Source organism: Fusarium odoratissimum (assembly GCF_000260195.1).
Source record: "Fusarium odoratissimum NRRL 54006 unplaced genomic scaffold supercont1.1, whole genome shotgun sequence".
NCBI lineage: Eukaryota > Fungi > Ascomycota > Sordariomycetes > Hypocreales > Nectriaceae > Fusarium > Fusarium odoratissimum.
In genome coordinates, this window is record NW_022158687.1 from 2,773,002 (window position 1) to 2,799,987 (window position 26,986).

Below are 26,986 nucleotides of genomic sequence, written 5' to 3' on the forward strand. Positions count from 1 at the left end.
TATCTTTAAGAGCAAAGACCCTTGTCTGCGTTGACCCTAGAAGTCGATCGTCTTCGGGACCAGAGGTCAAATACATGCCAGGGACCACATTTTGATCTGGTCAGAAACCTGATCCTATTATTGTTACCATCTTTGAGCTTGCTCTTCCCTCACAACGTACCTTTACCTGCTGCCGCGCTGGGAGCATCTTCTTCGTTGCTTTCTCTTTGTGACAGATTCAGAAAGCCCTGCTGGTCAAAGTATACTTCGTTCCCATCAAAAACGGTATCACCATTGCGACCCAGGTTCTTCAGTAACGTCTCCAAGGACGTTCTCTATTATACGGCTTCGTCTTGTGTACCGATACTGTAAGGTATCGGTACTTCTATCCAAGTGTGTCGTCCCCGACATACCACCTCTGCAAAATTTCTAGCTCCAGTTACAGCTTGCACAAGCTCTCGACTCAATTCGATCCGATTGTTCATTCTTTTCAAGCAGGCAAATTTGTCTCATGCTTTCGAATGCTGAAAGAGTGCCCAGCTAAACTCATTGCCGACAACTTCAATCACAACCACTGCACTGCACTGCACACTGTCCATGGCCATCGCGATAACGTCGCAGGACTGCTCGAAACTTTATTCGTTGGGAGCTGGTAATTCGTGGGAGAGTACATCATCCGAGCTTCCCATGATTGGCGTTATGTCTTACCACTATCCACCACTCTCCCCTGCCGACAATGAGATGGGTATGCCGCCCCAAGGCTTCATGCCTTCCTATACGCTTCCTTCTCAACAACTCTGTTCTATGACGATGGCCGACTCTCATGCCCCATCACTAGGTCAAGATCATGGTCTGGATATGAAGGGGTCCTACTCAGCACCGAACAATGCTGCCTTACTGGCTTCTGAGGCAGAAGAACAACAGCAAAACGGGAACTTGGGCGAGAAGAAAAGAAACAAGCTGGGTTACCATCGTACTTCGGTGGCTTGTGGTAGGTCTAGGTCTGCCAATACATGAGTGTACTCGTCTTAACTTGTTTTCACAAGGTCACTGCCGGCGCCGAAAGATCAGATGCATCACGTCGCCTAATGATACCCAAGGACGCTGTATCAACTGCATTCGTTTGAAGAAAGATTGCAGTTTCTTCCCTGTAGACCAAGCATCGATTGACGATTCACGAAGCAAGCAAACATCGAAATCTTCTACAGGTCCAAAAGGGAGCTCGGCAACATCGTCTCCAGCAACTCCGATCAGCAATCCAGTTGAGCAGCCGAAGAAGACAAAGCCACCGTTTGTGCCATCTTCAAAAAGACCTGGACCAATTACAGTTCCCAAAATTACAGAAGCTGAAGGAGTCAAAGGGTTTCCACCTCAAACAAAAGGTTCATCTATGATCATCAACCTTTTATCATTCTAAACTAATTGAGAGTTGCAGCTTCAGGGATTTCACCTACAAGTATGACCCCTCCGGAAGCGGGAAACCAACATCCTACCAGCTGGATAATTACAGCACCCGAGCACAGCCCAACTTCGTCCTCGAATTTGAGTACTCCATGGCATACATATGCCACAGGATCTCCAATGAGTGCGCAATTTTCTCCATTTACCTCAGTGAACCACTCCCCATCTGGCTGGCCCCCTGTGAACTCGGAGCCAGTACCCCAGGGTGACATGGACATGGCTTGGGGTCAGTTTGCACCACCAACACGGTCCATGTCGTACGGAGGAGAGCCTCTGTCCAGCGGCCATCCTTCTCAGTACTCTTTGATGGCCCCAGGTCGACAATTCGAGCGAAGGCCATCCGCTTTGTCCGATGCATATACGACTTCTATGAGCGGTATGGTCCCTGGGTTCGATGACTCCAGCATGAACACAGTGGTTCCGTTCCCACCAAACGCGGTGCCTGCGACCAACTACGCAGCATGGAACCAAACACAGGCATATCCTGGATACACATATGTGAAGAATCAAGAGACCTACGGTGATGATTGGTCTCACGAAAGGAGGGGGCAAGACCAGCAACTTCAGGGGGACTCTGGTCAACAGGTCATAAATAACGCGACCATGAATGCATATCAAACCCAAAGATAATGGTATACAGCACAGAAGATATCTTGGGCTTGTAATAAGACGAGAACGGTTCATGGTGGGGGCGTTGATGACTTGCTCAGTCCGTCAAGTGATCTGGGTAAGACTTATAATGATATATATATCCGATTTTGGTGTTACTCTGCTGTGTTACTGTGAACTGACGAACAGTCTGCAGCCTTTTGAATCTCACCTTGCCTTAAATCTAGTTATTGATTAAGCCCACTTGTGCAGTTACTTCAGAAGGCCAAGGTGCAGCAAATGTGGTGTTATACCAACATCGATGGGAAGAAAGCAATCCTGAACGTGAAACATCACAACTGACTATGTGTTTCATTAAGTTTGAACATGTGACTTTACTGTATAGCTCTGACCCGGCTGATGTGGGCATGAACTGAAAATTCATATTTGGGTTTGGACTTTCCCCGAGGTAGCCTTGTGGACTAAGACTGGCTTTTAATCCTTTTTTCATATAACGAAAACTCGTCTTTTTCCCATCCTTTCACGGCATTGATTGGATTCTGAATCCGCCTGTCTCTGTAAACGTCGAATCAAAAGTCTTGCCTTTGTTCCGACAACCACATATAGCTCGACATCTGTGTATATCCTGGGGCAATGGAGAAACTACCACATTGAGTGTATAAGTCATTTTTGCCATGCATAGCAGTGAACAATCCACCCTATCTTGGCATCAGGTTCTTGAAGTTGTTCTTTTTTCCTAGTATCAAGCTTCCGTCATATCTCAATACTACTAGACAAGGATTCCCAAATACCTGTGCTAATATGTAAGTAGAAGAAGGTTTCAGGTATCAAAAACTAAGATACAGCCTCATGTCTTGTTCGTGGCTCATAGGCGGTGGCAGTCTCCCTATCCGTTCTAGGTAGCTTTCCCATCCTCATTTATCTAGCCCGGAAGATAACCAGACGAGACAGAGAGCACATAATTGAACAACCCATCGAATAGAAAAGGCCTTGGTCTTAACGAGGTGTCATCATCTGTCCAAAAAACCAGGAGAGCAAGAGCTGAGATGAACCAAGAGAAGCTTAGGGTCACACCGACCAAACACATGGCGTGGTCTGCCATTCCAGTGTCTTTTTCACTTCCAGGGGATACAAAGGGCAGCAATTTTGATTTCATTTGAAATTTGCGACCGAGTGTACTATCGGGCGGCTGAAGTTATCGAGGATGAGCTTTTGGCTGAGGCAGAGATACTAGGCCGGGCAACCTGTCGTGCAGATTTCGTCTACCATACTACCAGACACTCCTCCATAATTTATCTCGGGAATTTGACATTGATACATGGTGTTTTAGTGTTATAGGATTATTCGGGTTTTTTTTTCGTGCAGGTGGGAGGAGTCCCCCCCCCCCAAAGAATCTCCAGGAGCTCAACGGTTGAGATGTAAATTGTTGAAGCAAGTACATATAAGCCCATGAATGATGAGCCAACTCATTATTTTACTTACCTTCAAGTACTGGATAGTTAGGTGATCAGAAATTTCCTGGAAGGTTTGAATTATTTATGAGTTTGTAGTAAAGTCAAACTTTGTGATAAATGAACGACCATTCCCTATAGAAAAATCAGGTAGTTATTAGCATAGTTATTGAGAGTATTTGTGGGATAAAGGCAAATATTCATTCTAACTAAGAGTGTGTGTAAGATAAAGTGTTCTTTTTAGTATGTCGCCTTGTTCTATCACTGGGATATTAATAAGATTTACATAAACTTGATGTCTGCACTTGAGATCTACTAAATGTGTCTTGATAAGAGCCATGCTCAGTAGTAACAAATTTCGAGTGTTTCCAGTTATTATATCTACAGCAACAGTTGGGGTGATGGTCTGTTATCATATATTCTCAGGATCGTTCAGAGCTAATCTCTCTTTATCTTCCCTATGAAAAGTAAGGACCTAGGCGCAATGGAGAGGAATGAGTCGCAAGCAGCACAGAAGGGGAGAATATTAATCTGCTTCAAATGTGCAAGGTATTACTATCCTGTAGAGATCCGATGATATCTTAAGATATCCAGGTGCTGTGTTGCATGAGAACTGGCGTTTCCTGACACGACAGTGCAAAAAGTGACTTTATGAAACTAGACGCCACGTCAAAACCATCAAAGTTATATACGCACTCAAGCTCAGTATGGTCAGCAACAATACACTATTCCCGCTCGTCCTGAACTTCCGCTTCAGTGACCCGTCCGCGGATTCAGAAGTAAAGAACTGGTTCTGGCCTTCATATCGGCGGTATATGGCTACGAGCATTACTGCAACCCCGTACACAGCAAAAAGGGCGCCGATGGCATAGAACTCTTCGGTGAATACTTTGAGGATAATAAGGGCGAATGAGAACTGGCCGAGAGCTGTGCGGACATAGGCACCTTCGAAGGTACGCTGAGCTGCTCTGACCTCAACGAGCCTGTACATGTCAGTAAGGTGCATCGTTTTCATCTCGTGTCTTCCAGACTGCGGACAATAACATGTCTTCGTCCTCATACGACATCGAATGTGGATTGTTGTCTAGGGTGAATCCTGTCTCAGTGGTACTGAACTTACTCTTGTGTCGTCAATACAACTGAACGTGCTCTGTGAAGGCGGAGGTGGAATTGATCACCGGGGTGAGGCTGCGTTCAAGAAACATTCTCAGCATCCATCCAATACTATATAAACCTCAAATTCGGCTACCAACCTGGAACATGGTAAGCGTATTGCCTCCTGAGAGCGTGCGAGCAACAATCCCGCAGATGATTGTGTGTGAGTCTCTAAGCTTTGTGTATAGCGAGACGTAGGTAAGTGACTGGGCGGTTATAGTCCTGAGTTTCACGAAGATGCAATCCAGTCTTGTTCTTGCGTGAAGATGAAAGAGCTGAGGTTGAGGAGACCAATTCCGGTTTAGCGGCTGGGAAATGTCATGGGTGCCGGTCATCCCATGTAGTGGTCACGGGTAGGCACACTCCTTGAGCACTAGACCAGTTCATTCTCGACTTTATCATTATTGAGATGATATTCCGCTGAATGCTTTCCGTCAGGGCCGGTGGATGGAGAGCGCACTTAAGGAGGTTAGCTATGTCATGTCTATTACACGTTAACACAGTAGTCTAGGTTGTTGTCATATTCACGTTGTACGATGGAACCATCACGTTAATCGTGTGTCACGTGTAGTTTTAAATATTCGGCCATGGGAATAAATCTAACCTTTAGGTGTTATTTATAAATCAAGAGAAACTAAATCTGACAAGGATAATAGTGCCCTTCGTTGCGACTCTGTCATAGAAGAGCTGAAACCTTCATCGTTCGTTTTTGAATGCACTGCCACATAGTCCATCCACAACCTCACATCCTTTAGACAGGAATCAAACAAGCTTTTGGGCTCTGACACCTTTTTAACATGACACTGCACAGCCTCAAGCTTAGGCTCGGGATTTAATTGCTTGGCCTCGGTCATGCAGTTCATCGACTTGGCCCCCCATCCAATCCATCGCGATTTCGACCTCTTCAAGTTGCGCAATGGTTGCCCAATCAGGAACGCAACACAACATATGACAGGACCGCGCAGATAAAAATGGAGAACACTGAAGGGACAATTATGTTTCCAAGACTCTAACGTCACATCTGGGTCATTGTCTATCGACGGGTTTGGTCTAGGCTGTCGCTTTCAGCCTTGAAGGGTCGCCCGGCCCATGCGATCCACCAAGACGACGAGACTATTGATAATGTCACAATGTTGGTCAGGCGAAACGGTCGCATTTAAACTCTGCCGGTCCGTTTATCGGGCGCGCAACAATACAACCTCACGTGGTGTCGAGTATGCTTCTACGGAATCGAGGGTAAATAAAGCGGAATTAACTGTGAGACAAACTGGTGCGATCTAACAACCAACCATATGCAATGCATCGACTGTGATCTGTGATCTCCAACATTTGTCAGGCCCTGACAGGCTCATGCATGCACAGCACAGGGGAGGCTGTGTTTTGTAGCGACTTTTAGTCTCAGCCTTGAGACAAAGTGGAAAAACCCAACAACATCGTACAGGAAGAACTGAAGCATGCCAGATCAATTTTTTCAACAGGATGCCTGGAATCTAGGAGGGTCGGGCAACAAGCAATGCTGTTTATACGGAAACCTGTGCCTTGCCACTGAGACAAGTCTCAGATCGTCAGTGACATCAAGGAAACCCTACAGGGCTGGTGGGAGCCTTTGGTGCAACACGACATATAGAGACTGTTTGCAATCAGGTTAACAGCCTGCCTCCTCGAAGTCGAACAACCACCGTCAGCGCCGCAGCACCATCGCACACAATTTACTCGAACTGCAAAGTCGGAGAATGCCTTGAGACTTGTCTTCAAGTTCTTGAATGGCCAAGCGACGGACGAGCTGGAACAGGGGTTCATGATGGGGCGTGGGGCTTGGTGAATGCGCCTCGGCAACAGAGCCCCCATTGAGAATGCCTCGTCGAGATGGATGGTCATGCACAGCACGATAGAGGAATACCAGTATCCTGTGCTGTATGCCAGTGCTGGGTTCAAGTATCGCAGCATCGGTTAATACCAAATCTCATAGACATCAAACAACCGTTTCCCCGACGGCCCGCCTATTGGCAAACGAGTCTCCATCCACAACCCTGCAGCTGGGCGCTCCTCCACTCCCCATCCTCCTCCAACAAATGCATCACACAAGCGCCAGATTAAAGAGACTGGGGACTAGGAACCAGGTCCAGGCTGTACTGTATGTCACGCCTGCGCCTAAAACGCCCCTCGTTCTGTTCTCGACCCTACATGTATCTACTGTACCAACTACCGCACGATCTTACCGCCTTCGTCTGGATTTCTCTTAATCAAGACGCCGGCTCTGACTGATCAAGCCTCACTTCTGTTTGGTTCTGCCACAATCTCTTCTTGTCTGCCCTCCGGTCTGCCTTTTGGCTGCACTTTGACTTGTACCTGGACGGCCGCCAATTTGCCTGTACCATTTTGTCCCCATTTCAATCGCGAGCCCCTCTCGCCATCATATCACAACCAACAGCTTACAGTAACACACCTTGTACACCTTGCATCTAATCAGCAAAGTGCGAAGCTGCCCCGTCGCTCGTGTCCTGGACAGTTCACCACTTCAGTCCTGCTTGGATGTGCACACCACAATCCCGCGCCGATCTTAAATCTTTCGCATTTGATACCTGAGCTCTGGAGCTGTTGCTCGTCGGATTCGATATCCTGGGCAACTATAGCATCTGGCATAGGTACCGTGCCTTTCTAGCTGCGGTACTAAGCAGGGGCACCCCTAAGCGCTCTCTGATCCGCTTTCGCGCGCAACGCCGCGTTCCAACTTCAGCCCTCTCCCCCTCCTCTCTCTTCTCTTTCACATTTCTTGAACAAGGGATACTACACTGCAATCCTTCGCTTGTTGTTCTCAAATCTCCCGGTAGACTCTGCTTTCCCTGTTCATGAGGCGTAACGGCCCGTGGGATCTCAACGGCATTTCTTCTGCAGCTCCAATAGTTCCTCTGCACTTGAGCCGATCCACTTCACTTCTCTACGGTATCACCTTGAAGGCTATGTTCCCTAGCCTGTGATCTGACTCCGGGAGCTCGCCCAGTCAAGGTCCACCTGTTGCATATATACTTCAGCTCCTCCCTGCACTTGATCGCAACCATGGCTTCGACATTTGATGTACCACCTGCCAGTCTTCATGACAAGGATAACCAACCCTTCCCTACCTCGAACCAGCAAGCACCAACCTCAGCCTTCAACTCGAATCAACTGCCTACCACACTGTCGCGTGTGGATAGCGACTCACTCTCCCCGATCAACTACCTCGAGACACCAGATTCCACCTCAAGCTTGAGTCACTACCAAGCCAGTGACTTCAGCGATTTAGACGACGACCCTTTCTTTGGTGCCGACTTCAACGCTGATGGAGGTGCTCCCAACTTCCTGGAACAGGACTTGAACGGACTGGACCAGTCCTTTACTCCAGGCCTTATGCCAGATAAGGACGTGGACTCTGGCACATATCCATTGACGCCTGAGCAGACGGCATCTGTTCATGCTACACCACCTCAGGGTGATCTGTCATACGCTATCAAAGGATCTGCACCATCGGAACTCCCCAACTGTATCTCACCCCAAGAGATTCAAAAACGATTCAACCCTCACCCAATTAACACACAAACGTCTGAGTTGACACCAAGTCACAGTAGCAGCTGCCGATCTAGCGAGGACGGCCTTGCACCAGGTGTCGCTACCATGACGAGCCCTCGTGTTACTGTCTCCATGTGGGGCAATCATGATGAGACTCCTGTTCACACCTCTGTTGAGCGCAGTTTTGAAGACAGCCCCACCACAGTCCGCGGAGGTTTTGAGTCTGCTGGAGATTTGATATCTTCCGGAGACAACTCATCTGCCCGTGACTCTACTGGCAGATGGCAGCAGAATCCATTAACAGGCCAATCTGGCCTTGACCCCAACAACCGCCCCTCTAACGAAGTGCCGAGCATCAATGAGCTCGCAACTCGTCGAGATGATGATGAACGTAAAGAACTCGTGGGTGATTGGCTGGCCGACAAGATGAACGACCTTTCAGTGAGGCCAGACGACAACTCACGAGACCAAATTAACGAACTGGACAGCCAACGAGACGATCCACATGAACATATGATTCCCTTTGGCCGGGAGACTGAGAATAAGTTCATTCCCGGTCAGACCTACTACCGTGACCAGGGCGAAATGAGCCAACAAGACCGCGACATCATCGCTGCTAACCGTAACTGGGCGGACGCACCTATGTTCCCTTCTATCAGCCGTGGAGTGCCGGGAAGAAACCAACCCGAGTCATCAGCCGCTGCCATGGAGAGATTTGAGAGGATGTATCGTGATACTGATTCCATTCTGTCGAGAGCAGCAACATGGGGAACCCGCCGGCGAAGTCTCCCTAGTGTCTTCGATCTTGATATGGCCGACGGCACCAGTGGTGGTATCCTGAAGAAGCTCTCAAGCAGTCGAGAGAGCAGGTCAAGCAAGCCGGGGAGTCTCCTAAGAGATCTTCGAGGACTGGTGCGGCGACCTAGCGCGTCTCGTCTCAAGCGTACTCTCAGCAGCGGTAACGACGAGGAGAGCTTACCAAGCAGTGAGGGTAGAGGGAGCCAAGACTCGAAGCGCGACAGTATTTCCAAGCGAGGAGACAGTGTCTCTCACCTTGCACCACCAAACCGCATAGGTAGCTGGGGCAAGAAACCCATGCCTTCTATCAACACGGCGATTGCTTCCATGGGGAGCAATATTGCATCCATTGGAACTACGCATGCTCGAAGCGGCTCTGTGAGTGGCAGCGCCACCCCCGGCGGTTCCATCACATCACCAAAGAGTCCCTTTAGTGGTCTTTCCGTGAAAAAGTCGATACGCCGCCCCCGAAGCAAATCCGAACTTCCTAAACCTACCCCAGCTGGCATGCAGACAGAAAGCCATCCTACTCTCGTATCGATGTGGAAGCGTGAGACGGGAGGCCCACCTGTAGCAGCCCTAGCCAAAACCAAACATGCCGACTTGGATGATGATGACGACGATGACGACGATTTCAGCGATGAAGCTGATATGAGAACAAACCCCAACGTCATTGACAACATCACCCCCAATCTCGAAGGGTTCCAGCAACACATCATTGACCTGAACCCTGGCCTGGCGACTACCAACACCTTTCTGGTCGACCGCATCGCATACCACCAGGTTCAACGATACAAATACTTACTGAAAAACAAGGTTGCTCATATCGGCCTTGGTGCTGCATGCAACTCTGGAATAATGTGCGTTTCTAGAGGCGGCTCTGCTACCTTGTTGGACCAGAATAAGAACGTACGAGAGCTGGATCCTCTTTCGTCCCCAAACGATGAGGATGATGGATCTCCAGTTGAAGGTGCTATCAATACCGAGAGCTTCCCTCAAGATATTCCAATGCCTCCAACTTCTCACCTTCCAGCTGAGTTTGAGTGCCGACTTTGCTTCGCTGCCAAGAAGTTCATGAAACCATCTGACTGGACTAAGCACGTCCATGAAGATGTTCAACCATTCACTTGCACCTGGGACAAATGTCCTGGGCCAAAGATGTTCAAGCGCAAAGCCGATTGGGTCCGACACGAAAACGAAGGACATCGGCAGCTTGAGTGGTGGACTTGCGATGTTGAAGCCTGTCATCACCAGTGTTATCGTCGTGATAATTTCCTTCAGCATCTTGTTCGAGAGCACAAGTACCCTGAGCCAAAGGTCAAGAGCAAAGCTGCTGTCAAGAAGGCGGGCGGCTCTGAGCCGACGTGGCAAAAGGTTGAACAGTGTCACCACGAGACTACGAAGAAGCCACACGATGAGCCGTGCCGTTTCTGTGGAAAGACATTCCCGACATGGAAGAAATTGACGGTCCATCTGGCCAAGCATATGGAGCAAATATCATTGCCCGTACTTCGACTGGTAGATGCAAAAGCCAGTGAGCTCAGCGCAGACACTGTTATTAGCCCAGTACAGGACCCTCCTCCACGCAACATATTGACCACGCCTATTCAGACCAATATGCCGATGCAATATCCCGTGGGAGGACAACACCAACAGATTCCACAGGCAACTCCACAGATCTATCAGAACCACAACCAGAACCAAATGGCGTACCCTATGATGCCAACGGAGCCCTACCACCAACAGCAGCAGCAGCAAGGGTTCTACACTGACCAGTATACCAACGCCAGCAACGCCACCCACAACTTTCCGTCGGCACATGCAGAGATGGGAATGCATCCGATGAACCACCAGAGCTTTAATGCTGCACCCATGCAGGAAATGACTGCGAGCAGTGCTGGCTACCAGCAAAATGCAAATGCGTTTATGATGCCCAGTAATGGGCTAGAGACATATAACCAGATGAACCCCCTGGGGCTTCAAAGCCATGGAATGCCCATGGGACAAATGGGACCGATGGTGTATGACGGGATTACAGACCCTTCGAGTGGAAATGGGAGTCCTTTCAGTGGACAAGGATCCATGTCTCCTTACTCTCACTCTCCAAACCTGAATGCCAACACTGGTAACGGTATGTGGGGTGATAGACGCATGGCTGGATACCAGTAAGAATGGCCACTGTACCGGCAGTTCGGATATCTATTCCTGTTCATGAAGGCGCTTTGTGTTCTTGAAACCACACACACGACATAATATCTTGTCCAATTATGAATGAAAAAGGGGAGGATGAGAAAAATGTGTTTTTGGATACCATGATGATTCTTACGGCAACGAATTTGTTTTACAGGCGATAGCCTTGTTTCTTTTTTTGTTCTTCCGGAATGAATAGACTAGGTAGGGCTTGCTGTTTGGTCCACGGGGTGCGTTGAAGGATGATGGGATGGATATCCTGAAGTGGGGCGACCAATATTGGAGTATTATGAGATGAAGAAGAGAAGGAAGGGATTGGAACAGGATACGGCGTCTGGATACCGCACTTATGAATGCAAATAGTCTTTCTAGACTCTCTGATCTGCAACTTGGCATTTCTAAATATACCAGATATATGCATCTTTCTTGGTCAAGATGGAGGCTCAGCGGAGGCCGCCCTTCGCGTGAGCAAAGTGCTTACGAGTCCCTGGGTCTGGTAGTCCGCATCTAGCAAGGGAAAAGATGGAGCGAGTGCAAAGCTAAGCTTTTGGATTCAAAAGGAGTGCAGGGTGCCAAAGAACGTGGCTTGGAGGATCAAGGGCCAACACACGCAGTGGGGAATCTTGAATAATAGTCGAGCACGGTAAGGATATCGTGTATTATAATGCACTAAGTGTTTGAGATTGATGGCGTTAAAATCAAGATGCTTCTCATTTCCACGACAATGGGGCAAGGAGGATTTGAGAATCCAATTTACCGCTCCTGACTGTTCCTTCATGAGCTTGATTCTCTTATCTTTTGTTTCTCTCCTAATTTAATTTCTTGCGCCGCTTCATGGGAAGCAATTGCCATTGTCAGGGATTCAATGCCAGTAGCTGGGATACTCGGATTACCGAGATTTGCAATGGCCTGGTCGCGTGAACGTTCTTGGCTCGGCAGGAAAGCGATGAGTTAGGCTTGTTAGATTATGGGAGGTTGTTTCTATCTATGGTATAGAAATATAATAACTTGGCGGTGATTGCGCTGGGGAGGCTATATTGGCGGTTCATCAAAGTTCCATGGAGTGGCAGATTGAGGTCAATGCTTCTGGCTAAAAGTCACCGTTTTTGAACTTGTGAATTAGTGACGACGATCATGAATTCAAGGTTGTGTAACCTTTCTTATTTGTGTGACCTGAGTTAGTGGTGACATTTTATGAGACGATTGAGTTTTGGGTCGTGTGTTAGTCGACACATCAAACGTAGGGTCCCTTAGCCACGGGACACTCTGGGACGTGATTTGTGTAGAAAGTCACACCTGCAGAATTGAGCGGATGAAGGGTGAAGCGATGGATTGTTAACGTTCGTAGAGCACAGGCTATCCCTTGCACTTTGTACGCACTTGTGCATAGTGAGGACATGAAGCTTGGACAGCCATGATGTGAGGTGGTTCACCACAAACCCTGGCCAGAAGAATCAAAGGTTCCACTGTGATTGTTGGTTATGCAAATATTGGCTCGAGACCAGACTGGTAAATGATCGATCTTCGTCTGCTGAGTAGCGAGACAGTGGGAGATTTTTATCGATCAATAGTAGTATTTGTGTTAATGTATCCGTAGTGTGTTTGTGTATGTGTATAAGAGGCTGACAACGGTGGAGATAGTCAGTCAGTATCTCTATTATTAGTTCTCAGCTCCCAACCTCAGTAATTCAGTCCACCAACTGCCCAAAGAGCCGTGAAAAACTCTTCATTACACGATTTGCTTCCAGACACACGATGAATGCATATTCATACGCATTTTCGTACACAAACCAAACTGTACCGAACCAGTTCTCGTCCAAGTTTTTCGACCTCGACTGGCTGGTTTCAGAAGAAGCTGGGGTTGACGTTAGCTTGGCCCGAGACTGGTCAGCCACCCGCGAGTGAAACCCCTGCAGCAACAAGCTTGGCCTCGGTTAATTGTCCGTGATTGGATGGTGAGCACCACTGGAAGAGACCGCATCCACTAAGCTGCCAACGAACCACTAAAATACCCCTGGCCCCTGGCATAGACGGGTCTGGGATCTTGGATGGGCAGTCTCAGGGGTTCAACTTCTTCTTGTTGTGTGGTTCGATGGAAGAGGAAGTGGATGGGATCCGTCTCATGGATGATTCAAATTGCCCACTGAGAATTGTGATTTGGGGACTTTGGAGGGGACCCTGGACGCTAAAGAGTTGGAGAGACTCCTGGCGTGAGGCTCTGTAGAGCACTTTCTCCCCCAATACCATTTGGAAGCTGTGGTCCAGGGCGTCGCTTCAACCTCGTCACCCCCTTCTTGTCCACTCCAAACCTTGCGTCTCCTTGGCTTCCTTGCTCGTCTCGTCCATCCTTTCTCCTCTTGGGGCTTTCTCCTCTTTTTCTGCTCGCATCTTTGCCTTTTACTGTACTCGTCTCCCTGTTGACTTTGATCTATTCCTTCCCTCTTCTCCCTCTTCCTACTCTCATCGTCTCATATCTCTTTATTTGTTGCATTATAATCTTGAATAAACAAGAAGCGTCTCTGTTTTTCTTTCCAGCTCTCTCACACTCTCTGTTGTTTTGTCAACTATCTGATTTTGCCGTCCGTACAAGGACATGCTGCTTCCTTTGCGGCATTGTCGACTACTAGCCTCTCATTTCAGCGTCACATAGACAGAAAACACCAAACCAACTACACACAGCCACCAAAATTAGACTCGACGACGACCTCATCACGTCTCCCAAAAAGACTCTGGTCTCGCGATACGAAACACCCTCGAACGACTTTAACGCCGGCACGTTGGACATTCACGGGTTTTCAGGCAATTCGTTGCCCCTTATCTTCTCTTCTTTCCAGGTTGATCCTCGGCCTACTTCTGTGCGCGTGCTTGCACTGCTTTGCCGACACCTTTGAGATATCTTTTTGATCTCGGACATTCATTGCTCTCTTTCCAAATTGTTTTTCTATCCTCATATTTCATTCATCGTCTCTTGATACCATTCCTTAGTCTTCTTCCGTCAAACGAATTCCAACTATTCCTCGATCTTTCCTACTCTATATCCCATCCTTTGGATATATCGACATACCTATCACGACAGAAACTTCCTCAAGCCATTTCCTCGGTCAGTTCCGAACGAGCCACGAATTTCCCGTATTTCTGTAGTATCATCTTGCACGACATACACTCAATATGACCCGAGTTCACTCTAACTGGAGTGCCTGGAAGGTGGCTGTAACGGCCGCGACCCTCGTCACCGGGGTTCTTGGTGACAACATTCTCAAGACATCTGGTGTTGCTGATTGCGGTTCAGAGCCCGGTATCAGCATTGACAAGTTGGACATCAGTTACGACAACGACAAACAAACTGTCACTTTCGATGTTGCGGGTACCAGTGACAAGCAGCGAAATGTCTCTGCCATCCTCGAAGTCAACGCATATGGCCGCAAGGTCTACGAGAATTCAATCAACCCCTGCAGTAAAGACACTCCCATCCCCCAGCTCTGCCCTCTCCCCAACAAGCATTTCGCTGCCGCTGGAAATCAAAAGATAGACTCGGAGTGGGCCAACAAAGTTCCTTCTATTGCTTTCCAGGTCCCTGATATCTCAGCTCAAGCAACTCTCCGACTCGTGTCAGTCGACAATCCCGAAGAGCAGGTTGCGTGTTTCCAGGCTCAAGTCGGCAATGGAAAGACTGCCTCCGTTCCCGCTGTCACTTATCTCTCTGTCGGTGTTGTTGGTGCTGCCCTTCTCGTCTCGGGTGCATCCGCAGCTTCATCCGCCCTTAGTGGTACTGCAGGCGCTGGACATGGTGGTGCTCCTAGTCCAAGCTTTGCCGAGACTCTCGGATGGTTCCAGGGCATGGCCATGAACGGCATGCTTTCGGTCGACTACCCCCCTGTGTACCGCAGCTTTGCCAAGAACTTCGGCTTCTCAGCCGGTATCATCCCATGGGAGTCTTTGCAGAAGTCTATCGATAACTTCCGTAACATGACCGGAGGTGATCTTACCAACGACAGCTTCGAGGTGCTCAGAAATGCTACCCTGGTCTTCTCCGATAACTCTACCAGCTCTCCCGAGGACCACTCGTATAAAGTTAAGCGTGCTTTCAACACCTTCGAGTCCTTGGCCAACCTCGCCATCCGTGGCGTTGAGACTTCAGTGGGCGATACGTCAGAGAGTGAAGGTGGGCAAAGCCTCAAGAACCAGACCCTCTCAGTTTCTGGAATCTCGGCCTACATTCAGCAGTATAGTGTTCCCAAGTCCAACACTTTCATGATGGTTCTGCTCGTTGTCGCCATCATCATCGCGACCATCATTGTCAGCATTCTTCTCGTCAAGGCTATCCTCGAATTCTGGGCTCTGTTTGGCAGCTTTCCGCAATCTTTGGCTGGTTTCCGTGAACATTACTGGGGGTCCATTGCCCGTACCATCACCCATCTAATCCTCGTCCTCTACGGTATCTGGGTATTGTATTGTGTGTTCCAGTTTACAGTGGGCGACTCGTGGGCCGCACAGCTATTAGCTGGTGTCACGCTCGCAATCTTTACAGCCATTCTTGGTTGGTTCACGTGGAAAATCTTCAGCACAGTCAGGAAACTGAAGAGCACTGAGGGCAACGCTGATGCCTTGTACAACGACAAGGAAATTTGGGTCAAGTACTCTCTTTTCTATGAATCCTATAAGAAAGATTACTGGTGGATCTTCATCCCCACCATTGTCTATCTCTTTGCCAAGGGGTGCACTCTCGCTGTCGGCGATGGTAATGGCATGGCTCAGACCATTGCCCAGCTTGTTGTTGAGTCCATTTTCCTGTGCCTCCTCGTCTGGACTCGACCCTTCGAGCGAAAATCCAGCAACATCATTGGTATCGCCATTCAGACTGTTCGAGTCCTGTCTGTTGCTCTCATTCTTGTCTTTGTTCATGAGCTCAAGATCCCCCAGGACAGCAAGACAATCGCTGGTGTAGTCCTCATTGCAGTCCAGTCTGCTTTGACTGGTCTCTTGGTTATCCTCATCATTTGGAACGCGATCAACGTTCTCGTCAAGGAGAACCCACACCGCAAGCGAAGAAAGGAGATGGGTAAGTTGATTTGAAAACCATGAACTGAAACATATACTGACAGATCTTGCAGAGAAAGCCAAGCGTGATATGGACACTCTCACCCCTCTGGATGCCCGCAACTCTCTGCTCCTTGATCGCAAGGACAACAACAACATCTCCATGTTCGCCATGCCTGCTCCTCAAGAAAAGGGCTCGGGCCGATCTATGTCCCCTGACCAATACAGGGACGCTGAGTCAGGATATCAACAACCACCACCAAACTACCTGTCTTCGAGCCCCCCAATGCAACGAAACCTTACCAACATGGAGCACAACAACGACTCTCAGTATCTGATGGACAACGCCGCACCTGTAGCGTGGACCAACCGAGACCCAAGTCCAGTGGGCATGGGAAGATACGACTCTGGGGATACCGGCTACAGCCCTCTCAACAAGCAACAAACATATGGGTATGGAAATGGAGGCGGTTATAGAGGGTTTTGAGGAACAGCTGGCAACAGTTGAGTCTCACTGTCCATAATGCGATTTACCTAGCATATTTGGATATGCTTGTACAGCTAACGCCATCTGGCTCTTATCTATTCGATACGATTTTTGGCTGCTTGTACCAAAAAAAGATTATCAAAGTCTGGGTATCTCTCACTTACATTTTGGAGACGGAGTACGGAAGTACTCGAGGTTTACAGCGAAAGACTTTGTTTACTACGGAAGCGCATCAAATCATTCATTTTTGTCAATAGAACCTTTTAACTATGCAAACAACACTCTCAATTGTATCTTTCGTAAATTTGATGCAACATAACACGGCTTTCCCCTACATCCTTCACTACTCTCCATGCGTGAGCAGGTAAGAGTTGGATATCGCCTTGAAGCTGAACTGCCCATCCTCGCGCTTGAACACAATCCCCTCCCTCTTCCGCCCATTGATTCCCCTTCCTTCCGCTCGATTAACTAGATCTGTGACCTGCGAACCCATCTCATTCAAAGGCCGGTATCCATGTACAGGCACGTGCTTAACGCCCAGTAGTGGTGCCCAGGTCTCGTACACCTCCCTTGGTGGTAGGTATCGCTGCCCATCAATGTCATACACTGCAAAGAGGAAAAAGGAATGCGTTCCCTTGGCAAATCCTTCAAAATTACTCTGTATGCTCGACCCGCAAAGTTCACCCTGAAGAGCTATGTTACGCCCGATCTTGGGCAACGTCTCGTGGAGGTTGAGTGCTCGTGCGGTAGCGTAAAAGAGAGGCGGGCTTCGTGGATGATTCTCTACCAGAATACGATTCCGCGAGCAAACTGCCACGCCGTTATGTCTCGTCTCGCTAGGGACTGTGCTAGCGAGAGGATTGGCGTCGTTGAGGTAAAAAACTGTCATGGATGAGCCGTCCATCTTGGTCGACTCCTCGAACATCTCAGTACCATGCTCAGCGAATACATCTGTGAGGTTCTGCACGCGCTCCTGGTTTGTTCGTGGTATGAAGTCAGGATATTCAGGCAAAGGTGCGTCTGATGTCGAAGTATGTTGAAGTGGCATGGCAGGCTTCTCAAATTTTCCCACGTTGAGGATGTCCTCAAATCCGACGTCCCGTAGCTTATCTGATGGAATGCCATCCAGTTGAGCAACTATTTCCGGGAAATCGGCCAATGGCAATAGAAGCCCCTGCGACAACACGCCCCGGATCTGAATAGTCTGAACCCGGATATCCGGTGCGGAAGTGGGGCCGTCTGGCCCGATGATCTTCGGCGCCAGAGGAGCAAATCGCGGGTCCGTGGCCGGTAGAAGCGAGTCTATTTCAAAGTATACGGCGCGATCCCCCACTTCAAAGACGTTGACGGGAACGACGCATGTCCAACCGCCGACAGTGGCAGCCGCAATACGGTCTGCCCGCGGGATGGCTGTTATGGCCGAGACGTGGCGGACTGTTACGAGCTTTCGAGGCATGATTGATGAAGTTTGTCCTAGATAGTCGATTCCCAAAGAAGAGCTTGAGAGGGTTTGAGGAGGATTCTCTTCTTTTAAGCGCTGGAGGGTCAGTGAATCGATGATATGACTCAAATGCAAGGATCACCTAAGTTGTACGTGAGAAAGTTGAAACGGTCTGAGTCAATGTTGTTAATATTAGGCCGTGCTTTCTGCCCTACTGGGATGAAGAATCGTTCGAACTAAAGAGGAGCAGGCATTTGAGCCTATAAGATAATGAGCTGCATGCACAAGCAATTGTTTCATAGAATGTACTCAACAAGCTCAAAAATAACTTATTGGTCAGGCCTTTTCGAAATGTAAACGAGGTGAAGGCTTGAATTAGGTAGCTTAGCTCTGGTACAGGAACTGTCGATGCCGATCTTATAGGCACAGAAATTCTGCCAGGAATATTGAGTTTGCCGGATGCTTGGAAATGTGATCTACGAGATCTGAGATAAGGTGTCACTGCGGCTGCAACGTGGTATGCATAACGGTTGGTGCTGATCCCTTTTAAGCTCAGCGAGATTATCAACATCTGTAACAGCACGCGGTGGGACACCAGGTCTCATTGAAACAAAAGATAATGGTATTTCTGTTCTATCCTGCTGCCAGTGGAAACCACGGCGGTTGTCATAATCTGAAATCGCACCGCGATGCTTCCAGACCAATTAAAAGGAGCGCAGAGGCAGCTTCTTGGCTCCAACAATTATCTGCTCCCCAGTTGCATTATGTTGAAAGAGCGAGACACGCATCAACAGCCAGGCCGACCCTATAGAAACATGTCAGCTCCGGCCCAAAAGACGTCGATTTGAGGACCACTTACCTGCCCTCCTTCTCGTAAACCACATCACTTATAACATCCTTGTCCAAGTCAGGGAACATGCCTGCTAATGTTTCGACGACATTTGCATGCTCTGCACGGGAAAGTCGCTGAGCCTCGGCTGCTTCAGCGCTCGCCTGCCGTGCGGCAGCCTCTTCAGCAGATAATGCATGCTTTGAAGGTGCTTGCTGATGTTCGCGAGGCTCCTCACGGCTGTGACGCTCCGGAGGCGCTGGTGTCCGAGGCGCACTGCTAGGCCCGGGATCCATGGAAGGGCCAGGATCGTCAGAGAACATTCTCCCAATGCTGGAAAGAGGTTTTTGTATAGTTTTGAGAAGACCAGTGATGGCAGCTTTCTCTTCGCCCGTATACTCGTCATTCGAAGTTGAAGTGCGTGGTCCGTCAAGAGAAGGACGAGCAGAAGTTTCTCCAGGAAGAGGTCCAGACTTCTCGTTGAATACTGGCTGTTGGGTGACTGGCGGTGATTGAGCATGCTTTTCAGCAATTGCTGAGACGGCCTCTTCCACATGCTTCTCAAACTCCTCATCAGTAATTGTTAGAGTAGTTCTATCCATGTTTTCAATGAACTGAACAGCACCCATCTATAATGTGTTAGATTGTGACTACTTCCAGAGCAAACTAACATACCAACGAGGACAAGTAGTAGCCTGCTTCACCCCCAAGCTTTTCCTGGTTCCTGAAGCGCAAGATGTATTGCACATTAGACACTAGGTGCTCTGGATTTGATTGCAGTACAACATAAATAAGCAGGGGCATGAAGGAGTCAGCTGAGGAATCAGACTTGTTATGTTTTAATAAACCTGTCAGTCGTTAATATGATTATGCAACTGTAACCTTTCAGCTGTCTTACCAAAGATCACCTTGCAGCAGTTCAACACACAAATGATCTTGTCTCGCGGTGCCCTGTAGGATTTTATTTTTAGCAGCTCTGGATCAAGTTAGTAAATACCGACAGTCTGTAACCTTGAACTGACCTTGCTGGGCTAGTTTCAAAAACCGACGTCCACTGTCGCCGACTGGCGGAATGTCCAAATGTTCTTCCCTCACCCAGCCGTAAATGCTCATCTTCTGCCTAACAATATCATCTCTCTCAACATCCTCTTGGTGTTGGCCTCGCCTGCCGGGGCCAAGAGGAATATCACCGCCCTTGCGCTTCGGCTTCGCCCCAGGAATCGGTTTGGGCGCTTGGATTGCAGGCGAAAATGTCTGAGTATACAGTCTGTTCATGACCAGCTTTTCCATCCCCTCACGAGCGTTATCGAACTCCGCGTCAGATACATCCCTCCAGACCTCGCATTGCGCCATCTTGTTGGCAATAAAGGCCAGAAAATCCCCTATAATCTTGACTTGCTCATGCACCATCCATTGTCGTTTGCCAAACTCAGAGAGGAAAGACTTGAGGTACCTTGCCACAGGATCTGCCTTCTTGTTTCGCAATTGCTCGAGAAACCGGTGGAAATCAAAGGGTTGAGTAGGCTCTGGCTCTGGCTCAGGAGGAGGAGGCCGGTGTGACTGCGCTGGCGAGCTTGGAGAAGCAACGCTCATGTTCCGCTCTATCTTAGGACGCGGAGGTGTTCCATGAACACCATCCTTGGGTGGAACAGGTGGCCCCAGATCCTCAACACCAGTGTTGTTTGGGGTCTCAGCTGGAGGGGAACTCGTAGAGATGTGTAGGCCCTGCATCTGACCAGAGAGCGTAGGCACAAGAGGTTCCAGACTAGACTTTCGAGGAGGATGTTGAACGGGATGACCTAGCATCGGCGAGGCAATCTCCAGTCTGGGACTCATGACTTCTTCTTCGCCAGGACCACCACCAAACTCGCTAAACTGCTCCATGATGCTTTGAATTTCGGACTGTGAACCGCCTTCGTGCTCATCTTCACTTATATATCGTCTCTCGTCAAATTCTGCGTCTGATTTAGGGGGAGTAGAATCTCCAGAGACATGAGAACGCGCAGCATTTGAAGGGGTCCGCGAAGGCGGCTGAGAGGTTATCGGGGTCGCAGGCGTAGGGTCAACATAAGTGGATGGTTCGGCGGTGAGGTATTGGGTGGTAGCATCGTTCGACGAGGGTAATGCAATAGGTTTAATTTTGGCTGCTGTTGAGGCGTGAGTGTTCAAGTAACCGCTGGGAGCTTGATAATCATCGGCAGCTTGCTTTTCCTTGACCATTTCTGAGGGACCTTCCTCAGCAGCATCAGCCTTGTGTTCGTGTGCTGCAACGTCAGCTGCCTGATCACCAAAGTCGATCAAATTGTCCTCCTTTCCAGTATTGTCCCTGGAGTCCGATCCATGGCTATGATGATCTATGGTTTCAGGCGTCCCTGCCGCAGGGTCCTGAGCAGACATCAACTCGACATTGGGTTTGTTAGACAGCGTCTCGTCTAAGACCGGCTGGCTAGATGAAGTTGTGGATTGCTCTGGCGGAGACATGCAAAGCTTCTGAAGGTTCGACGGCGAGGTAGCTGTTTTGGAGAATCGGGCTCAAGGCGAAAGGTTGACTTGTGTAAGACAAGATAGTGCCCATTCACCGTCCTACGAGGCTGAAGGTAAAGCTGTATCGTGGGTCTTCAGTGAGCGGTTGTCGTCGACGACGATAAGGTCAATAAAGTTCAGGGCTTGTTGATAACGAATCGCTTCGCAGGTGATCAACAACTACCACAAAATGATTGTCGTTTGGCGATGTTGTCGGGTCAGCGTCTTCGGATTCTTGGAGTTCAGCAATGGATGCCTCTAGTTAGAGCCCAGGCGTAACTACAGCAAGCTGGATGGAGCGCATGGCAGGACCCCTCATTCTCCATCTTCCAAGCTAGGCTTCCTTCCAGCAACCACTGCCTCAGCTTTTGGTCAGGCGCACACTTATTTGGAGCTCCATGAAGTGGGGCAATTGGTACTTCTGTGGGGAGCTTGGTTACAGTATGTTTACAGGGGGGCGTACCTGTGACGTCGCGATAGTTACAGGGGATATGCTGCAGTGTAAGTTCCAAATCCTTCGGACAAGCTGCGATCCGACGATATTGTCCAGAACTTCCTAGGCTGCAGTCTCAACAAGAATGAAAAAGACAAGGACAGAATTAGAGGCAGAAGGGTTAGATGTACTCCTGGGAGTAAAAAAGAGCAAAAGCGAATTTGCTGGAAGGGAGGTTTGAACTCCCGCCTCTTTCGAGAGTGGTGTTAAATAGATTAACTTAAAACCACCGCCTTAGACCACTCGGCCATTCCAGCTATGAAGAATGTAATAGCAAAATCAATCACTACAACCAACTATATTGTTTGGAGTCTGCTTGTGTCAATCAGCTGAAAGCTCAGCCACCACCAATCCTTTCACCGAAAGAGTCACCAGACTAAAGGCGTTGGTGCAGACAGTATGTTATAGATATAAAGCCAGGGGCTTTTAATTCTTGGAATGGCCACCATAGAATGTCTTACCATCCTTGAACAGACATCATCGACCTTGATCGATTTCTCCATAATGCCAACAGCACCTTCAACCGCCCCCTACCGCCAAGTTCGTGCCTGTTGCAATGACACCACTATAATAGTGTACCAAGCCTACAAAGAATCCATTGCTAAAGCTGCTGTAGATGCGCAGAAGCTCAATGCATCCCCGGATTTCAAATCAGGTCGAATGACATGGATCAAGCCCAGTTGGGCATGGATGATGTACCGCGCCGGGTACTCTTACAAAGACCCTGGCCAATCCCGCATCTTGGCTTTGCGAATGAAACACGAGCACTTCATCACCCTCCTTGAGCGAGGTGTGCTATCAAGTCACGCTCATAAGCTCAGCCCCGGCGAGAAGCGTGAGACGACGGTTGATGTGAGAATTCAGTGGGACCCTGAGCGGACAGCAAAGCTGGAGGTATTGCCATATAGAAGTATTCAAATCGGCATTCCAGGAGCCCTAAGTGAGCAGTGGGCGAATGAATGGATTGTTGAGATTGAGGATGTCACGGATAAGGCACGTGAGCTGAAGAGAGTGATCGATGAGCGGCCAGGTATCACCGACGAAGAACTGCTGAGTATGGGTCTGATATTCGAGGAGAGGCCGTTCGAGGTGCCAGAAGCAGTTCATACCAAGCTGGAAATGACAGATGTTCCTGTATAATAGTAACAAGCGAAATCCCGAACCAAGTCTGTCTCTGTCCTCAAAACCAGGTATTGACTTTCCGGCTATTCTCAATCTCCAAAGTCAAACTGTAGAATAAACTCGAATACCTGCTCTCAATTCCAAGTTTCGCCGTCACGATATCTGGAACTCTCCACTCCAGCCTTCGCTGTGTTTTGTCCAGAACTCTTGAAAAGTCCTGCTTTGCAATCCAAGTCTGTTCTTCAAATGCGTACCACGGTAAGAAGTAAAGAGGCATCGTTTGAAAAGGGTTTGGAGGCAAGGGCTCTAATCCCATGACCAAGCACTGCATGGAATCTGAGCTGCCTAGGTCAAGTTCCAACACTCCCAGAACTATGGATGCTTGTAATGATCCAAGTGAAGGACCAGGTGCTAGGTCAAAGTTAATCTCATATGATTCTGGCGTGGTCGAGGGACCACTTCGAGCATCGACAAAATATTGCCATGTTGGTGATCGTGAACGCACTCTGACAACCATCCTACTCTCCTTTGCAAGGCCCTTCATCTCCGGGCGAAATATCACACCCTTCAAATATCGTAGGTCCGGGGTGTTATGTGGTACGAAGATCTGTCGTGGAATGGCCTCCTGCAAAACATCTTTTTGACCACTTCGTATCATGTTCAAGAGTTCATCGGGAAGAATGATGCTGTTCATCATGGACAACGCTAATATGTCTGGTCGAATTCGCACAAAATGTGAGTTTCTGTCCCACGCTGCCCTCTGAAGGAGGATAGCCGGGTTGATAGATGTCTGGCCTCTTCGAAACTCGCAGTTCAAGAAGGCCAAGAAAATGGTCCCTGACGTATCGATTGGGAACGGCGTTAATGGAAGCTCTAAATCCAGTCCGCGGTTTGTCATAGACATTGAACTTCCTGACCTAAGTGATAGGTATTTAGATCTCTTAGGTACCAGGCCATTGAGATCTTTTGAGGTCTGGCCGAGATCGAAAGCTGAAGGGCTGTTTGCAAGAAGGCTCCAATACGTTTTTCCTTCGACCCGATATCGAGGCTGCCGCCAAGCAAAAATTGACTCATCATCGGTAGATTTAAGAATCTCTTCTTGTAACCGCTTGAAAGCTTTGACTTGACCTTCCCCATAGAGCAAAGGCATGTTAATATCGAATATACCCAGCAAGCAATAAGCGATGTCTTCTGGCCTCGTTGTTTCGCGCCCAGCAGCCCAGAACATCTTCTGGGCGACTGAAAACTCACCAAGCTGACTTTGCCTGATCTCCGCCATATGATGTGTTGCGTCGAGAAGCTCATAATCAATCCCAGTGACACTCTTTATATCTTCTCTGAGCTCAGATCTGCTACCCAGTCGCTGCCAGCCTCGTCCGTAGAAAATGACCTTTCCCGGTGCGATGAGCTCTTGAAGTGTCCAGCCTCTGGTAAACCAACGACTGGTTGCAAATGTCTTTCTCTGCTCCTCTTCAGACTCTGAGGAGGGAACGTCTTCAAGAAAGGCGATACAGATGGTCGATTCAGCATACCAACGAAACATCGAGTTGATAGCTTCCGAAAGCTCGGCGCTGCTGCTTTTATCGATACAGCAAGTATCTATCCATAAATAGTCCAACTTCAAAGAGCGTGCCATTCTACAGCTCTCGCGCAGCTTGCTATAGCGTTCAAGATGAAGCGCTTCCTCAGGATCACCTGAAGCAACATCTTGAAAAGTGACCTCATCGTCACCCCAGACATGGGATAGGATGGCATATCGACGCGATCCGCCAGGATAAAACTCAAGTTGAAAAGTATGTGTGTTTATGAGTCTCATGTCGAGCTGTATCTTGGAAATGAACTGGTGATTGTCTTGAGTTGCTCATCTCATGTCAGCTCTTGAGCTTGAAGGCTCACAGGTTGTTCAGAGTGGTGAGGGGACAAGTGGGAATAACCCCGAACAAACTCTCTGAAATAAGATATGAGAGTTTAAGAGGAGTACGACGAAGCTGAAATTTGAAGAATATTCATTGTCAGAGGGTCATTCACAAGGTGGAATTGGGATTGATGAGGGAAGTCGTCGCAAAGGGACTAGATACAGTGTAATTTTATCAAGACACCGCACTGTACACTTAAATGCCTTTCGGGGTGATGGAACCAAGGTGCAGTATTTATTCTTAGATTAATGTTTCATCAATGTCATTACTCGGTCATTCTGCTTTCTCCCAATTTTAACCATTGACAATGGTACCGCCATTGCAGTGGATGGTCTGTCCACTAACACACGAGCTGTCACTCGACGCCAGGAAGACCACGCACGTAGCAATCTCTGATGGCTGAGCAGGTCGTCCCATGGGGCTTGTGAACTGCTTCTGCGCTTCGTCGTCCATTGTGGCGGGAATGAGAGGTGTCCAAACTATGCATTGTTAGTTGTATCATACATTGGTGAGATCGGCTTAACATACCGGGTCCAGGAGCGACAGCATTAACACGAATACCCTTGCCGACATATTGATTGCTGAGACCGCGTGTGAATGAAACAATCGCACCCTTTGTGGATGTGTAATCGAGGAGATCAGGGCGACCGATGTAGGCGTTGATGGAAGCATTGTTAATAATAGTAGCTCCTGTCTTCATGTGAGGGAGGGCGTATTTAGAGATATAGAAGAAGGAGTGGATGTTGATGTTGAAGGTGTGAATCCATTGCTCCTCGGGGAGGTCTTTGATATCCTGGACCATCATCTGGTCTAGATCGATTGTCAGATATGGTCGATATGGTCGATACTGTCAGATAAACCTACAAGCTGCATTGTTGAATAGAATGTCAATCCCGTTCATTTTCTCCACGGCAAAGTCAACAAGTTTCTTGCAATTCTCTTGTTTCGAGAGGTCAAGAGAGATAAGATGGACCTTGGCACCCTCGTTCTCAACCTGCTTTTTGGTGTCCTGGGCATCCTTCTCTTCTTCTGGTAGATAAGCAATGACAATATCCGAAACGCCCTCCCGGCCGAACAGAAGAGCAGAAGCAGCACCAATGCCACTGTCGCCTCCAGTGATCAGTGCCTTCTTGCCTTTGAGCTTTCCAGAGCCTTGATATGTCCTCGAATTGCCGCCGGCCTCAGGTAGTTCGTCACGGGTGGCTTTGGGGTTAGGCATCTCCCTCTCAGTACCAGGGAAGTCCTGGTGAGAGACGGGGATATCCTTCTCTAATGCTTGGTCAGTTGCTGTGTCGTTGAATTGTAGAGAGTGGCGAGGGAGAACCCACCATTCTTGAAGTTCTGGGTCGTCATTTTAGTGGCTGGATTATAGTCAATTGTGCAATTAACTTCTCAGGCTGGAGGGAATTGAAAGTTCTTTCCAAGTTGCTCGGAAGAGCCTCCTCTTTTTAATACTCATCGTATAAGAACACACGGAGCATTCAATCCGAATTCTGATGAAGATCGATCGATGACGACACTACAGTCAGGGTTGAACATTTCTTTGTCACATTAACGGGGCCAGCCAAGCAAAAATGAGCATCCATGCTGACAACTCTTTCTCTAATCTGGCGTCTGGCTTTCCATGATGTGGGAGCTCCTCTATCAGTTTATAGAGAGATCGAGCTATCGACCAATCGTCATGGTCGTACGCTGGCTTATGACGGCAGGAACTGGCAAGATATTTATGACCTTTTCGCTATCTTCACGCGAACATGACGATCTTGTTGTTGAAAAGAGGGGCGCACATGTGCGGTACTTTGTTCAAAAGCCCAATGCCGATGAGATTGCTGTGACGTAGAAAGTTGCAAACAATGGAACTTTCGGACGGCCACCGATGGCTTTCATCCGCTCGGCACCATCCGGACCGGCCCCACTGTGACGGCCCGTCGCCTAATCGTGGTGTCCGG

At 48.6% G+C, this 26,986-nt stretch overlaps 10 protein-coding genes and 1 non-coding gene across 14 annotated transcripts; 5 read left to right on the plus strand and 6 right to left on the minus strand.

Moving 5' to 3' along the window:
* Nucleotides 1-12: 12 nt before the first annotated feature.
* FOIG_00969 (uncharacterized protein) lies at nt 13-2,311 on the plus strand. 2 transcript variants are annotated; one of them, XM_031197490.1, is made up of 3 exons: nt 13-970; nt 1,026-1,361; nt 1,415-2,311. In XM_031197490.1, exons 1-3 carry the CDS (start codon nt 577-579, stop codon nt 2,068-2,070), a joined length of 1,386 nt encoding a protein of 461 aa, XP_031073257.1. In that variant the 5' UTR covers nt 13-576; the 3' UTR covers nt 2,071-2,311. The 2 variants fall into 2 exon arrangements, with proteins under 2 accessions (XP_031073257.1, XP_031073258.1); XM_031197491.1 differs by having other exon boundaries at nt 21-1,361; nt 1,415-2,245.
* A 1,342-nt stretch (nt 2,312-3,653) lies between these two features.
* FOIG_00970 (uncharacterized protein) lies at nt 3,654-6,101 on the minus strand. 2 transcript variants are annotated; one of them, XM_031197492.1, is made up of 3 exons: nt 4,754-6,101; nt 4,621-4,688; nt 3,654-4,483 (listed from the first exon to the last, which is right to left on the minus strand). In XM_031197492.1, exons 1-3 carry the CDS (start codon nt 4,988-4,990, stop codon nt 4,150-4,152), a joined length of 639 nt encoding a protein of 212 aa, XP_031073259.1. In that variant the 5' UTR covers nt 4,991-6,101; the 3' UTR covers nt 3,654-4,149. The 2 variants fall into 2 exon arrangements, with proteins under 2 accessions (XP_031073259.1, XP_031073260.1); XM_031197493.1 differs by having other exon boundaries at nt 3,654-4,688.
* FOIG_00971 (uncharacterized protein) lies at nt 5,338-12,349 on the plus strand. The gene has a single exon (XM_031197494.1). It carries the CDS (start codon nt 7,713-7,715, stop codon nt 11,166-11,168), a length of 3,456 nt encoding a protein of 1,151 aa, XP_031073261.1. The 5' UTR covers nt 5,338-7,712; the 3' UTR covers nt 11,169-12,349.
* Nucleotides 12,350-13,374: 1,025 nt separating this feature from the next.
* FOIG_00972 (uncharacterized protein) lies at nt 13,375-17,113 on the plus strand. Its single transcript, XM_031197495.1, has 2 exons — nt 13,375-16,248; nt 16,301-17,113. Exons 1-2 carry the CDS (start codon nt 14,358-14,360, stop codon nt 16,711-16,713), a joined length of 2,304 nt encoding a protein of 767 aa, XP_031073262.1. The 5' UTR covers nt 13,375-14,357; the 3' UTR covers nt 16,714-17,113.
* On the minus strand, nt 17,057-18,354 carry FOIG_00973 (DRB0094 family RNA ligase; the record flags this gene model as incomplete). Its single annotated transcript, XM_031197496.1, has 1 exon — nt 17,057-18,354. The coding sequence occupies exon 1, from the start codon at nt 18,167-18,169 to the stop codon at nt 17,057-17,059; it is 1,113 nt and encodes a 370-aa protein (XP_031073263.1). The 5' UTR covers nt 18,170-18,354.
* A 356-nt stretch (nt 18,355-18,710) lies between these two features.
* FOIG_00974 (uncharacterized protein) lies at nt 18,711-21,786 on the minus strand. Its single transcript, XM_031197497.1, has 5 exons — nt 20,006-21,786; nt 19,882-19,959; nt 19,659-19,831; nt 19,014-19,612; nt 18,711-18,959 (listed from the first exon to the last, which is right to left on the minus strand). The coding sequence occupies exons 1-5, from the start codon at nt 21,462-21,464 to the stop codon at nt 18,917-18,919; spliced, it is 2,352 nt and encodes a 783-aa protein (XP_031073264.1). The 5' UTR covers nt 21,465-21,786; the 3' UTR covers nt 18,711-18,916.
* A 375-nt stretch (nt 21,787-22,161) lies between these two features.
* FOIG_00975 lies at nt 22,162-22,256 on the minus strand. Its single transcript has one exon. It is a non-coding gene; the product is annotated as a tRNA-Leu (tRNA).
* Nucleotides 22,257-22,370: 114 nt separating this feature from the next.
* FOIG_00976 (uncharacterized protein) lies at nt 22,371-23,341 on the plus strand. The gene has a single exon (XM_031197498.1). It carries the CDS (start codon nt 22,438-22,440, stop codon nt 23,137-23,139), a length of 702 nt encoding a protein of 233 aa, XP_031073265.1. The 5' UTR covers nt 22,371-22,437; the 3' UTR covers nt 23,140-23,341.
* Nucleotides 22,412-24,975, minus strand: FOIG_00977 (uncharacterized protein). The gene is made up of 2 exons (XM_031197499.1): nt 23,627-24,975; nt 22,412-23,532 (listed from the first exon to the last, which is right to left on the minus strand). Exons 1-2 carry the CDS (start codon nt 24,935-24,937, stop codon nt 23,494-23,496), a joined length of 1,350 nt encoding a protein of 449 aa, XP_031073266.1. The 5' UTR covers nt 24,938-24,975; the 3' UTR covers nt 22,412-23,493.
* Nucleotides 24,976-25,138: 163 nt separating this feature from the next.
* FOIG_00978 (oxidoreductase) lies at nt 25,139-26,587 on the minus strand. 2 transcript variants are annotated; one of them, XM_031197500.1, is made up of 4 exons: nt 26,366-26,587; nt 25,902-26,306; nt 25,566-25,847; nt 25,139-25,516 (listed from the first exon to the last, which is right to left on the minus strand). In XM_031197500.1, the coding sequence occupies exons 1-4, from the start codon at nt 26,388-26,390 to the stop codon at nt 25,332-25,334; spliced, it is 897 nt and encodes a 298-aa protein (XP_031073267.1). In that variant the 5' UTR covers nt 26,391-26,587; the 3' UTR covers nt 25,139-25,331. The 2 variants fall into 2 exon arrangements, with proteins under 2 accessions (XP_031073267.1, XP_031073268.1); XM_031197501.1 differs by having other exon boundaries at nt 25,309-25,847.
* A 59-nt stretch (nt 26,588-26,646) lies between these two features.
* Nucleotides 26,647-26,877, plus strand: FOIG_00979 (uncharacterized protein; the record flags this gene model as incomplete). Its single annotated transcript, XM_031197502.1, has 1 exon — nt 26,647-26,877. Exon 1 carries the CDS (start codon nt 26,662-26,664, stop codon nt 26,875-26,877), a length of 216 nt encoding a protein of 71 aa, XP_031073269.1. The 5' UTR covers nt 26,647-26,661.
* Nucleotides 26,878-26,986: the final 109 nt, after the last annotated feature.

What these genes read in the sequence shown, in the direction of transcription:
- FOIG_00969 (XM_031197490.1), top strand. Translation starts at nt 577, where the DNA reads ATGGCCATCGCGATAACGTCGCAGGACTGCTCGAAACTTTATTCGTTG. An exon ending in TCGTACTTCGGTGGCTTGTG is followed by an intron (nt 971 to 1,025) that starts GTAGGTCTAGGT and finishes TGTTTTCACAAG; the next exon opens with GTCACTGCCGGCGCCGAAAG. An exon ending in GTTTCCACCTCAAACAAAAG is followed by an intron (nt 1,362 to 1,414) that starts GTTCATCTATGA and finishes TGAGAGTTGCAG; the next exon opens with CTTCAGGGATTTCACCTACA.
- FOIG_00977 (XM_031197499.1), bottom strand. Translation starts at nt 24,937, where the DNA reads ATGAGACTCATAAACACACATACTTTTCAACTTGAGTTTTATCCTGGC. An exon ending in AGAGTAGGATGGTTGTCAGA is followed by an intron (nt 23,533 to 23,626) that starts GTGCGTTCACGA and finishes ACTTTGACCTAG; the next exon opens with CACCTGGTCCTTCACTTGGA.
- FOIG_00978 (XM_031197500.1), bottom strand. Translation starts at nt 26,390, where the DNA reads ATGACGACCCAGAACTTCAAGAATG. An exon ending in TCTATTCAACAATGCAGCTT is followed by an intron (nt 25,848 to 25,901) that starts GTAGGTTTATCT and finishes CAATCGATCTAG; the next exon opens with ACCAGATGATGGTCCAGGAT. An exon ending in TGCTGTCGCTCCTGGACCCG is followed by an intron (nt 25,517 to 25,565) that starts GTATGTTAAGCC and finishes AACAATGCATAG; the next exon opens with TTTGGACACCTCTCATTCCC.
- FOIG_00970 (XM_031197492.1), bottom strand. Translation starts at nt 4,990, where the DNA reads ATGACCGGCACCCATGACATTTCCCAGCCGCTAAACCGGAATTGGTCT. An exon ending in ATACGCTTACCATGTTCCAG is followed by an intron (nt 4,689 to 4,753) that starts GTTGGTAGCCGA and finishes TCTTGAACGCAG; the next exon opens with CCTCACCCCGGTGATCAATT. An exon ending in GTTGTATTGACGACACAAGA is followed by an intron (nt 4,484 to 4,620) that starts GTAAGTTCAGTA and finishes TGACATGTACAG; the next exon opens with GCTCGTTGAGGTCAGAGCAG.
- FOIG_00972 (XM_031197495.1), top strand. Translation starts at nt 14,358, where the DNA reads ATGACCCGAGTTCACTCTAACTGGAGTGCCTGGAAGGTGGCTGTAACG. An exon ending in CAAGCGAAGAAAGGAGATGG is followed by an intron (nt 16,249 to 16,300) that starts GTAAGTTGATTT and finishes CAGATCTTGCAG; the next exon opens with AGAAAGCCAAGCGTGATATG.
- FOIG_00971 (XM_031197494.1), top strand. Translation starts at nt 7,713, where the DNA reads ATGGCTTCGACATTTGATGTACCACCTGCCAGTCTTCATGACAAGGAT.
- FOIG_00974 (XM_031197497.1), bottom strand. Translation starts at nt 21,464, where the DNA reads ATGTCTCCGCCAGAGCAATCCACAACTTCATCTAGCCAGCCGGTCTTA. An exon ending in TTTGAAACTAGCCCAGCAAG is followed by an intron (nt 19,960 to 20,005) that starts GTCAGTTCAAGG and finishes AACTTGATCCAG; the next exon opens with AGCTGCTAAAAATAAAATCC. An exon ending in GCTACTACTTGTCCTCGTTG is followed by an intron (nt 19,613 to 19,658) that starts GTATGTTAGTTT and finishes AACACATTATAG; the next exon opens with ATGGGTGCTGTTCAGTTCAT.
- FOIG_00976 (XM_031197498.1), top strand. Translation starts at nt 22,438, where the DNA reads ATGGCCACCATAGAATGTCTTACCATCCTTGAACAGACATCATCGACC.